The 12,714-nt window shown below is 49.2% G+C and overlaps 1 protein-coding gene across 5 annotated transcripts in view; it reads right to left on the bottom strand.

The window, feature by feature from the left end:
• HM13 (histocompatibility minor 13) overlaps window positions 1-11,502 on the bottom strand; it is a 37,883-nt gene extending 26,381 nt beyond the window's left edge. For 4 of the 5 annotated variants that reach the window (XR_009048377.1, XM_057701701.1, XM_057701700.1 and 1 more), the window contains exons 1-2: window positions 11,213-11,482; window positions 3,717-3,815 (exon numbers count right to left, since the gene is read on the bottom strand). Coding sequence is in view for 4 of the 5 variants with exons in the window: in XM_057701701.1 (XP_057557684.1) it covers window positions 3,717-3,815; window positions 11,213-11,395 (282 nt within the window). In the remaining variant the exon portion in view is untranslated. Of the gene's footprint in view, window positions 1-3,716; window positions 3,816-11,212 lie in introns of all 5 variants that reach the window. The other variant, XM_057701702.1, reaches the window with a different exon arrangement.
• Between the last annotated feature and the right edge of the window lie 1,212 nt (window positions 11,503-12,714).

Here is a 12,714-nt window from a genome sequence, read left to right on the forward strand (position 1 = left end):
TGAAGTAAGGGAGTGGCTGTGAGGGTAGCTGGGGGAAAAGTCTTTGAGGCGGACAGAAGGGTGGGTGCAAAGGTCCTGAGGTGGGCACGTGTTCCTGTGTGCAGGGAACAGTAGGGCCTATGGCCTGGAGCCGAGGGAGGAAGGAGAGTGTCAGGAGACGACGCTGGGAAGGTAGGAGGGAGGTGGACCTGCAGTGCCGTGAAAAAGGCTTTAGCTTCATCTGGGTAAGACAGGCCGGTACTGCAGGGCTGAGGGCAAGGCTGTGACCTGATCTGACGGCCTGAGAAGATTCCTCTGCTGCTGTGTGGAAGGCAGACTCCACAGGGCAAAAATCAAAGCCGACAGCCCAGTAAGGAGGGCGCTGCACCTGGGAGGATGGTGCCCTGGGCTGAGGGTACGAGGGATGTGACAAGCAGGGGTCAGATTCCAGATATGCTCTGCACTAGAGAAGCGGGGTGTGCCGAGGGCTCGTGCTGAGAGGAGGGAGGAACACGCCTAGGGTTTTTGGCTGAGCAGCAAGGTGGACGAGGTACTGCTATCAGAGATGGGGGATTGGGCAGGAGTAGATTCTGGCGCTACAGACCTCACCCTCCCAGCACTTTCTAGGACTGTCACTTCACGTTTATCTATGTGACTGCTTGACTGGTGTCTGTCTCCACCACTTAACAAGAAGCTCCTTGAGGGTGGGGTGGGCCAGCTGTTTCTCTCCCCAGCCCCCAGCACAGGACCTGGTACACAACGGGCTCGCAATACATGTTTGTAGAAGGACTGAATGGACGAGCGCATCAGTGGCTACAGTGTGAATGCTCCCACCCATGCAGGCGTGAAGATGTGGTAGCCTCTCGCACAGTGTTTTTTCAACGTGGGCCCTGGGGAAAAATTCCTCTCTGGCCACACCTTTGAGCTTCTGGTTGACTTGACTGTGTGGACTATAAACTGTGCACCAGGTCTCACTCTCTTTGTGCTTTGGCTGCCAGAAAGTCAGAGCCACACCTGTGTCAGAGGCACTTCTGGCAAGACTACAAATCTTTAGAGTTTAGAACATGGCGTCTAGGTATGTTCCTTACCCAAAGCTTCATTGCTCTTTCCTAATTTATTTTTTTCTCCTTTACGCCACTTTCTTCCTTTATATATTTTTCTTATGCTGTTGGATTTAATTTTTTTACGCTGCCTCAAAGCAATCAGGTTTAAATGAGGTGGGATAAGGTAAATTTTATGATTTTGAGAAATGCAGCAAACTCCAGTGCCCCAACCAGGAGAGGAGGAAAGAAGGGCTGAGTGAGAGTCACTGTTAAGCAAACCACAACCAGTGGCCAGTCTGGAGTTTGGGAGGAAACTGGTGGCTGTGTTATCCAGGCAGCTGCCTTTCAGACATCTCAACATGGACGCTCCAGTGACCTGGGGAGGAGGTACCCTGTGTCCTCTGGCACAAGGCAAGCTGGGGCTTACCTGCCTGAAGAGGAGGACAGGCTGAGCAACAGGCATCTGGAGCCTTAAGTAAAAATGTTCACACCCTCTGCTGCCAGAAATTCTTTTCTGGGGAATCTAGCCTAAGGAGAGAATCCTAAATACTAAAAATGTTAGATGGTCCTGAGACAAAGGCCTGGGTGTATATTCCTAGCACTTAGCACAGCAAAGGCTTGAGAAATATCTGCCAAAAGCCAAGTCAGAGGGAATGGGCTAGGTGTACGTGGAGCCACAGAGAGGCCTCAAGAGTACAGGGGAGAGGAAAAGAACACAGTTCTACTTATGGAAACTAGACTCTCACTACATACACACAGATACACTAACACCATATTTTATATAAAGACACACATCCAAGGACACAAATCAAATGCATTAGGGCAGCTGCCTCTGGTGAAGGGAAATGAAGGTGGCAAATGGAGATGGGCATCAGGGGTGAAGGGGGTGAAGGAAGTAAGGAGGGGGCCTGGCATGGGGCAATGACAGTGTGCTGTGAACTGAAGCATGTGATAAATTCACCTCTTCTCCTGAGGTCCAGGAAAAAAAGAAAAAAAAAAAAAAATCAGTGAATACTTAATGTTATTTGATGCACTCTTACTTATAAGAGTAAAAATCAGAATGATGTTTTCTGTTTAAAGTGAAGGGGACACTGTCAGTCAGCCGTGGTGTATCTGCTTGTGGAGATATTCTGAAATCTTTGAAAAGAGTAGTTCTGATCCAATAATAAGGGAGTGATGGAACAGGAAATAGGCATTAAAAATTATGTTTTTGACTCACTCACAGACTGGTAAAAATAAAGGATTCTGAGGCTACTCAGTGTAGGTGGGAGTAAAGGGAAGCCAGCACTCTTGTAACTGCTGGAGGGGATGCAAATTGGTATAATCAGAGGGATTTGGAACTATCTGTTCCAATTACAAATGGAGATGCTGTTTTTTCTGGTAATCCTACTGCAGATATACTTGACAATATGTATCTAGACATGTACACGAGGATGTTCACGGCAGCAGTGCTGGGACATCCCACCACTGAATGCCCTCAGGGGCCCATCCATGAAACAGAACCACAAGCAGCTGTAACAAAGGATGAGGTAGCTCTGTGCTGACACAAAAATATCTCCTTGGTAAGAACCATATGTTTGATATATATATGTTTGTTTTACATTTTTTTACATAAATGTAGATCTATGCGTAATAGAATGAGTTCACAGGAAACTATGTCGGGGAGAGGATTATGGCTCATTTGCACCTTCCCTTAGATTGAAAAAAAATTTTTTTTAAACTATGTATACGCATTTTTAAAATGTAAATGAAAAGTTATCCTTGAGGAGGGACTTTCCTGGCGGTCCAGTGGTTAGGACTCTGTGCTTCCACTGCAGGGGGTATGAGTTCGATCCTTGGTCTGGGAACTAAGATCCCAGAGGCCTCGAGGCACAGCCAAAAAAAACGTTATCCTTGAAAAAAGGGCGTGTAATGTATGATTAAAAAAATTAGTTATAAAATGATTAGCATTAGGTTAAAAAAGCCTGAAAGTAGATATGCCAAAATGTTAATAGTGATTATCTCTGTGTATTGTTCCCTCTCTTTAAGTTTTCTGCATATATCACTTTTATCATCAGAAAACAGTATGTTATACTTAAAAAAAAAGTTGGAGAGTTTGCAGGAACATGAGAAAATGCTTATGATGTAATCCATGTGAAGTGAGGAAAGCAGCTACAGGACTGAATGCACCACGTGGTCACAGCTACGGAGGAACCATGCACAGGGAGAAGCAGAGGAAGGACACACCTCCAAAGGGACTCTGTGACTGTCTCTGGCAGGGGGGTTTTGGATGGCTGCTGTTTTCCCCTTTTTACTTTTCTGTGTTTTCCAGGTTTTCAACACTGAGCCTGTGTAACTTTTATTGGGAAAATAAACCTCGATAAATTAGGAAAAAAAAAAAAAGCGATTAGTATGGTAGAGGTATGTCCAAGACACAGCTATACCCCACCCCGACATGAAGAGTACAATGAAACCAAACTGGCATCACGGAAACCAAACAGCAAGCTCTGCAGAGACGGGAAATAAAGACTGGTGGGAAGGAGCCCCCGACATCACAGTGGGGCCTCTGGGTAGTGGGTCTAGGGGTTAATTATTATTTTTCCTGCTCTTTATTTTCTATAAATGAACATGCATGTCTCCTGTGACGGGAAAAATAAAACAAAATAAAATAAAGTCATTTAAACCAAATGACACAACAGGTGACAAAGGACTTACTTTGAAAAAGAGGTAGAGCCCCAAGAGCGTACAGCTGGCAATGATGGGGAACCGGGCGGCGTCCCGGCTGGTGATGGTCTCGGGCATGTCCGAAGCATTCTAGATGAGAGAAGAAAGGCCCTGCTGAGTGGGGGGCGTGGTTCTGGCCTCCGAGGGTTGGATGCTGGTGGGAATTTGGTGCCCCAACAGCTCGTTCATCTCCTTTCCCTCCTGCCATCACTGAGGTGCCTCAGGGGTCCCCACGTTCTCCTGACTCAAGGCTTTGCTAGTGCTGTTCCCTCTGCCAGGGCTGCTGCCCACCCACCCCGGGGCAGGATACTCCCTCTATTGAGGGGATCTGGACCTGACAGGGACAGTCCTGGGAGGACCCAGTGCACGTGCGGCAGAGGCAGAGGGTACGTAATATCTGAAAGAGAAAACCCTGGACACTGGTGGCAGCAGAGAGGTCCTAGGCCTTCTGAAGACTACCTCCAGTTTCCTTATGGATGAGCTGAGACGTAAATATGATCAGTCTTTTATCCAGCAGTCAGTGAATATTATGAGTGGAAATAAACCAACAATAACCAAACTAACAATGGCTAAAACCCAACATGGGAAGATACCAACTGCAAGGAGAAGCAAATCTTGACAAAACTCAAACTCAAGAAGTGTGACTGGGAAAACTGAATCCGGTCAGAGTAAAAGCCAAATTAAATTCACAATGGCAGATGCAATAGTTGCCAAGAATGTGATCTGGGTTAAGAGCTGATGGAGGATCATTATTTACATGAAAACCAATGGCATGCAAGCAAAATCATTTCAGTATTATCAAAATGGAAAATAATTGGAAGTGGAGTAACAGTGCAAGGTAGGAAATTAAATCAGCTCCATGGAATTCAGGACAAAAAACTTTCTAATGAAAATCCATCAATAGTAGTATGTTATAAATAGTATATTAAAAATGTTTTTTTAACATAAACTTACAAGTCAAAAGCTTTCAGGACCATGATGTTCTCCATATACTCTCTGTGCTGGGCAAAATGCTCAGTCAAGGACCCTGCAAATGTCACTGCATAAGGATGCATCTAAAGTGACCGCTCTATTAACGGCTTGCTGGGTGACTCAGGCAAATCATTTGCTCCCTGAGCCTCAGTTTATTCATCTGTCAAACAGGATGACCATCTCTAGCTTTACTTACCTCTAAAAGGGCCAAGAGACTTAAATCAAATGAGGTATGAGATGTCAAAGAGCCTGACAACCTGTAAAGTACTGTGACTGTCTAAGGAGCTGTGATTATCAGGGAGAGGCAAGTGGGGAGGTCTTTAACCAAACCCCGACATCTGCATGGCTGAGGAGGCCCAGGCACAGGGCTGAAGGGAGACCCGCCCCTCTTGGAGGGACCAGGTAGCTGTGTGTGAGTCACTCTCTGACAGCTTTGCTGGGAGCGGGGTTGGGGCAGGTGAGCAATACTGACAGTGAGAGGCAGGGTCATCTTCCTTCCCTCTTCTCTCCCACCCAGTCTTTGGTTTCAGCTTTTGGCAGCACTGCGCTGTGGGGCTTGGGCAAATTCATCACCCTCTCTGCGTCCCTTCACAAAGTCATTGTACTTCCTGTGCAGCAGCGGGAGGGCACAAAAATAAATGAGCTCCTGACCTCAAAGAGTCCACTGGCAGTTAGGCCAAGACCTTGATATGTAAACAGCATATCACCACATAGCGTGACACGTGACAGAACAGAGACACACATATTGCCGTGAAACATGGCATGAATGCCCAGTGGTGGAGAGAGGGCTCTGAAGTCAGCAGGCCTAGCTGCACTGCCAGCTCTGCGTCTTTCCAGCTGCGCGACCTTGGGGAAGTTATTTTCTTTCTCAGAGCCTCGATTTCCTCAGCTGTAAAATGGGTTGCCAGGATTGGATGATTTTCGCATTGAAAGTACTTAGCGTTGTGCCTTGGGCTTCCCACAAGTTGTATAAACTATCTGTATCATTATTATGTACAAGGGAATCATGAGAAAGCAGACAGGCCACTACTTTTGCAAGGAAGTAGGGAAGTGTCAGAGGTGGTTAGAACTGATATCACTTAAGAAAGGCCTTGAAGGCCAAGCACAGGGTCTGGTATATAGCAGGAGCCAGATAAACGCTGACTGAGTTGAGGAGTTTGCTCTGTGTACAAGGAAGGGAAGTGCTTACCAGGCAGAAGGACTGGCAGATGCAGGGCATGTGGTGTGAAAGCATTCACACCACATGCCCTCTGGCTTCATCTATAAACCAGTGCTACCGCTCATTTCCACACATTCATTTCAATTCTGCCCAGCATCCTGGGCAGGAAGAGGCTTAAAATTATTTGATGGCAAACCAGGTTGGACAGATGCTCCACCACACAGAGGAATTTGGTCTCCTCCGTGGGTGACTATTAGAAATATCCCATATGCAATGCTGAGTCAGAATGGGAGACTTGAAATCTGGCCAACAATGACACGGATAACATTTACTGAGTGCTTTCTAGGTGTCAAACATTGTTCTAGGTCCTCTGCATGATTTCAACTCACAAGAACCTCAGGAAGCAGGTACTTTTAATAGCCCCATTTTACAGATGAGGAAACTGAGGCTCAGAGAGGTGATGTAACTTGCTTTAAAGTCACACAGCTGGTGAGTGGCAGTGCTAGGATTCACACTGAGGCAGTCTGGTTCCAGAGCCCAAACTCTTGGCTATTACCCCCTAGATGCCCTCTACCTTTCCTATCTGGAAATTTCTGCTGGAAAATTATGACAAGATGCTCAGGGAGCCTCTGACCTTTCTGAGGAATGGAATCCTGAAGGCAACAGAATCTTTGTAGTTACAAAAATGCTAAAAGTTGTCAGGATTCTCCACTGATTCAATTTGGATTTTTAAACTAGATGTTCTTACACAAATGCAATGGCTCATGAAATGCAAAACATTAACGTGGGGGGTGGGGTGGGGGGGTTTTGGGAGCTGACACAGAGCTGAAATAAATTTAGTTTCCAGTGACATTCTGGATACTCAGTTATCAGGGTGGAGGCAAAAGCAGTGAGGGGAGATGGATGCCGGCTTCAAGCCATTGGCTCAGCTGGAGCTCTGGGAGTTCTGCTTTCCAGGCCATGCCCTAGAAAGGATCTGGAATGTGTGGACCATTCTGTTTCCCCAGGGTCTCCTCTCCTCACTGCCATGTGCACCCACTCACCTGAGCATCTCCTGAACTACTCCCCACCCCAGCCCTTTGTCCCCACTGCAGTCTCCACCAGCACCACCTCTCCAGCCCCCTTCCTGCCTAGCACCTCCTCTGTCGGGAGCTCTTTCCGAAGGACCTGATCGCATCACACAACAATTCATAAACCCCTGAAGAATGGACTACCAAGCAGCCATTAAACAAGAATTGAGGTCATTGTGGGTGGGAGTATAAACTGGTACAACCTCTAAGGTGGATAATTTAATAAAATCCATCTAAATCAAACACGCAGAGCCTCTGACCCAGCAAATCGATTTCAAGGAATTTATCCTACAAATACACAGAAGAGCGTGAAGTAACAAATGTATAAGGAGATTAATTTCAGCATGGCTTGTGATAGCAGAAGACTGACACAACCCAACTGACCAGCGGAGGACTCCAAACCAGGGGCCCTCACACTTGAATGCACATCAGAATCGCCAGGAGGGCTTGTGAACAGATGTGCATTTCTGAGAAGCTCCCAGGTGATGCTGCTGCTGCTGGCTCAGGGATTACATTTTGAGAACCATGGCTGTGGGGCACAGGCGGACACCGCACAGCTGTTAACGCAACTGCTCCATGAGTACTGATGTATTAGATCTCCAACACATAAGTGGTAAAAACAGCAAGGTGCAAAAAAGAGCGTATCTATAACAAAATGTAACAGTTATATAGCAAAAATGGGGGGAAAAATATGCTTACTTATTTGTAAAGGCACAGAGACTCTCCATGGATACCCAAGAAACAGGTAACAGGGGCTGCCTCGGGGGAGGGAAACCGGGCAGCTGGGGTGGGAGGGAGATTTTACTCTGTTTTTCTGTGCCTTTGGAATTCTGCACTCTGGGTGTGTGTGACCTACCCTCTCCGCCATAAAGCAGCAAGGTACATCTACATGTACTGACATAGGAAAATGACCAAGACATATTACTAAGGAAAAAAAAAAGAATCAAGTTCCAGAGCAATATGTACCTCAAAATCCTATTTTTATAAAAATAAATTTACATATGTTTATATACACAGGCACATACATATGTCTGTACATACACAGAAAAAGGTCTGGAAGGTTGCACACCAAGCAGCTAACTGGGTTACTTCCAAGGAAGTGGTATGGGGTGGAAGGGGGGGATTTCCTTTACACTTCTGTGTTGCTTGAATTTTCACAAATGCAAATATGTAGTAACTATGAAGATTAACTGCTGCGTTGCCGTCAGGATTCTGTACCTCAGGAAGGCTGCAGGATCCTGGAGCATCTTCTTGTTACCTCACCTGAGTAGCTGTACTGGGCTCACATCAATCTGCTCACTGCTTCCCAGAACACACCTGTCATGCCACGCCTCCCTCTCCTCCTGTCCTGCCTGCGGAGCTCTCACCCACCCCCGCAAAGATCACTGCCACCTCCTCTAGCAGTCGGCTGGTCACACAGCTGTTTCACCTTGGTGACCGAGCTCTGTGAGGGGAGGGCTTGGCCTTCTTTGTCCTGGCACCCCTGTTATCCAGCCCAGGGCCTGGCACAGAGCGAAAGCCCCGTCCAGCTGGCTGAGGGGCTCCTCTGAGTTACAGGCCAAAGGCCTCTGAAGTGATCTGATGAGTAGCTGCTGCTGGGATTTGCCGCCTTCTGGGAACAGAGCTCTCTGACGGGGATGGACACCGCTCTCAGCTGCTCCTCCCATGGCTACTTCTTCCCAGCACGCTCCTGGACACTCCACCTTCTCCCGTGACTTCACAACTCACCCTGCCTGTCATGGACAGCTTGCCCCCGGGGAGAATTCTGTCCCCACATGCCCTCTCTCAGCTGACGGTGGGGGTCTAACACCGGTGGGACGTCGCAACTCCTGGGCCCCCAAGCCCAGTTTTCTCTCCTTGCCAAATGATCAGGGAAACAGGACTCAGGGTAGAAAAAGGGAGTCATCTGGCCGGTCCTTTCCCTTGGCCAAAATGCCACTTGTATGGGTCTTCAGAGGCACCTGCATCAAGGAGAAAGCCCTGGACTCGGACTAGGGACCCCTGGTTCTGCCCCTAACTGGCAGAGCAGTCATGTCTTTGCCTCTCAGTTTCTCTGTACAATGGTGATAACAGAACTGGCTCTGCCTGCCTCACTCAGTTGCTGGGAGAATCAGAGGGTGAAGGCTTGTAAACTTTAGAGTACCCTGGTTACTGGTGGTGGAGGCTACTAAGGGTCAGGCCGTTTGCAATTCCATGCACACTCTTCCAGCCCCACTGTCTTGCAGGAGATGCTGGGGAGAGGTATTTAGATACTACAGTAGATCTAAAGCTCTCTTCTATCCCTACCCTCTGCTCTAGCCACTCCAGACCTTCCACCATCTCCCAAACTGCCTCGTACAGTTGCTTCCCTGGTTTCTGCTGAGTAGAATGTCTTCTGGAGGAAATTTGACCTCTACGGCAAGGCTCGAGCCCGCTTCTGGCACAAAGCCGCCCTGCCCTGCCCCAGGTATGCTCAATGTTTCTCCCCAAACCCTGCAGCACTACTTGTATTACAATCACAGATCTAGTTATTTCTCTCTCATCCAGACACCTAAACTCCTTGGTGACAGGGCCCTGATCCACTCCTCTTTGCAGCATCCCTCTGCCCTGGACAACAGTGGAGGTCCAGGTAATTCTGTTGTCTGGAAAGTGTTTTCTGAAGAGATTAGTAATCTATGTGTAGAAGGTGCCAAGGAGAATTACTGAGAAAAGTCTGGAGAGCCCCTCACATCAAGTGCCCAGCTCACTCCATGCGGCCCTTCACTTCCTTTGTCCTGATCTGTTTCAGAACTTCCCCCTGCACCAAGTGTTTGCCTGAAAGGCAAAGGTAGGAAGACTGAAAGCACCTGAACTCTGCTTAGAGGAGGCAGAAGAGTAAGACAAATGGTGCCAACTGAAGCCCTGCCTGACCAGTTCCGTTTGCATCTGACCACAGAGGGAACCAGCAGCAAGTTCTCTGATGTTGGGAAAGGAAGGTGGTAGGCCTCAGCTACTGCTCAAGTTGGGTAATGTTTCAAGAACCTGGGCTTGAGCAGTTTCAAAAGTGGCAGCTGCTCTGTGGGTCTGCCCTCTTTGGGTAAGATGGCTTCCGCTAAGGTTCAACCTCAGGTCTGGGTGGGGGAGGAACAGCAGGGAGCTACAGTTCAGGAGGTGGTGGAGGACAGCGGGAGAGGCTGCCAGGAAGTGAGAAGCCATTGGTGAAACGGGCTAGAGAGGGCTTAATATAGGGAAGAAGGGTGGCAGGGAGGAAGTCAGGAGGTGGAAGGCCCTGGAGTCCTCTTAGGTATCTAATCGGACAGATGTTGAAGGACAGGGATGGAGTCTGGTCCAGTCTCCCAAGAGAGGCCAACGGCAGCTCAGTTACTCGGCAAGTAAGCCCAATCTGGTGGAAAGACTGTCTTAAAGCGTATGAAGACAAGAGCCACTTTGAGGTAGGGTCAGGGTCTTGCGTGGGAACAGGGTTAGGGGTTAGGAATAGGGTCTGGGCTTAGGCTAGGACGGGTCCAAGCCTGGGTGTAGTCAGGGAGAGGAAACTAGCAAACCAAGCAGTCTATGATTGGTTAAAAAGACAGGCACCAAAGTGCCAGGTTCTGAGGGGTAGGCTGACTGGAACTGGTTCCAGAAAGTGATGCAAAAAACTGGGGCCTGAGCTGGGGGTTCTAGGAACTAATATTCCTGTGTTAGTTTTTTTTCAGGCGGGGCAAGGGCCTCATCTGGAGGTTCTAGGAGAGCGCTTTATGGGTCACAGATTCCAGCTGGACAGGTGTCAGAGTCTAGGATGAGCCTGGGTGCCAGAATCTACCCTGGGATAAAAGGAGGAATGACAAGAGACTGTACCATTCAGGAGGTGTCAGGACCAGTGCCCCATCAGGTACAGATGGATGCTGACCCACAGCCTGGGATGGCGTGACTGTCCTAGATGGGATGAGCAGCTGCAGCAGAGGGTGAGGCTGGTCTGGCTGGGTCCAGCAGGCTCAAAACAATTAGTGCCCGAATCACAGTGTTAGGGTCAGCCATGATGCACAGAGGGAGGGATGTGTCAAGGTCTGAACGGGGGTGGAAACCACTCCCTATCTGAGGACGGTGTCAGTACCTGGTTCGCGGATCTGTGCCCAGATCCTGGGGCACCTAAAGCCAGCCCCGGGATGTGGGCCCCGGGTGGTGAAGCGGTGGTGAGCAATGCTGGGAAGGGGTCAGTGTCCGGGCAGAGAAGGTGTCTGTCCCGTCTAGGGCGGGAGGGGGAAGGGTCCGTGTCGGCCGTGTCAGGGTGGGAGGCAGACAGCGCCCGGTTTTGCCGCGGACCCTACCTTGCCGCGGGCGCAGCGCACGGAGCGCAGGGCGCCGAAGAAGATGGGCAGCAGCGCCATGAGTAGCAGGCTGCCGTAGGCCAGCGCGATGCCCTCGGGCGTGGAAGGCGGCCGCGTCGTGCCGTTGGTTGGGCCGCCTGCCTCGGCACTGCCGTTGTGCGGGTCGCTGAGGGCCGAGTCCATGGTAAGGCTGCGCTCGGGGTCCGACTCCAGCTCCGGCCGCTGCAGCAGAGACGCAAAGGGAAGACGGGCGTTGTGGGGAAAGCCACGTTCCCTAAAGAAACAGGAAGTGACGTGCTTCCCTCGCCGGCCCGCGCCGCGCAGGCGTGCGCGTTCACGTCTCCCCGCCCGCGCGCCCTCTAGTGGTGGCGGAGGGCCAGGCGGCCGGTTGCTAAGCAACTTGCTGATGGTAAAAGGAACACTGGACCACTGCAGTGGGCATCCATCCCAAGGGATCCCTGAGAACCACATTCCCCAGTCCCAGTCAACCTCCTTAACTCCAGGATGTCCCACTCCCCGCAGATCCTAATAGCTAAGAATTTGTTTACTCATGCATACATTCATCCAATATTTAATCATTCCCTCACTTCTTAAATATTTGAATATCCCATTATATCCAGGCACTGTCCTAGGCTCTGGGAACAATATACACAAAAGTCCGTCCCTGGCCTCATGAAGCTTGCATTTTTAGTGTGGTGGGAGGGGAGTGTTGGGAGGACAATAAATAAAAGGAATAAAATAAACAAAGTCTATGGGTGTTAGTGTCTAGTTATATGTTACATAGCTTGTTTAGGGAGATTAGTAATTTAGAGAGACCCCCCGCTCTAGGAACCTAGTGAACTTTTGTATATGCCTTGGGCCAGGGTGCTTCCAGCCAGTTCCAGAGGACAAAGATCAAGTGGCTGGCTCTGCAGATGGCCAGCCCTCTCAGGCTCCCAGTGTATGTGTGTCCAGGAGTGAGGAGAGGGTGTGGGTAGGAGTGACCTGGACTTGGGTGCAGGCCCGAGCTGTCTGGGGCTCCTGGCTATGCTACTGATGCCATAGTTAAGAGCTGGAGAATGTATGTAACAGACAAATTGAAGAAAGCTGCACCTTGCCAGCACCTAGTACTGGAGAAACTCTGGGCTAAGCAGTGGGAAAAAAGCACACTCTCCAGGAATCCAGGAATTGAGCCAACCTTGAGCCAGGAAGGGAAGATCCATTCTCCTCCAGTGTCCCTCTAGCATACTCTACTGAAAAGGCTTAATGTATGTCAGCTGGCAAGGAAGAAATATTTACAGGGTCCAGCTCCATTATCACAGAGCTGGCAAAAAGAGTGGTTTTAGAGCAGAGAGGCAATAAATTGATAAGTGACACAGATAGTGTAAAATCACATGGCCTGAACCAAGCTGGACAGGTGGTGAGGTGGGGTTGGAGTATAGGATTCATGGTGAGAGGAGACAAAGGCAAGGAGTCAGACCATAAAAGTTTGCATAATAGAATTGTTTGCCTAGTTCATGCCA

This window comes from Hippopotamus amphibius, chromosome 12 (assembly GCF_030028045.1).
Source record: "Hippopotamus amphibius kiboko isolate mHipAmp2 chromosome 12, mHipAmp2.hap2, whole genome shotgun sequence".
Classification (NCBI taxonomy): Eukaryota; Metazoa; Chordata; class Mammalia; order Artiodactyla; family Hippopotamidae; genus Hippopotamus; species Hippopotamus amphibius.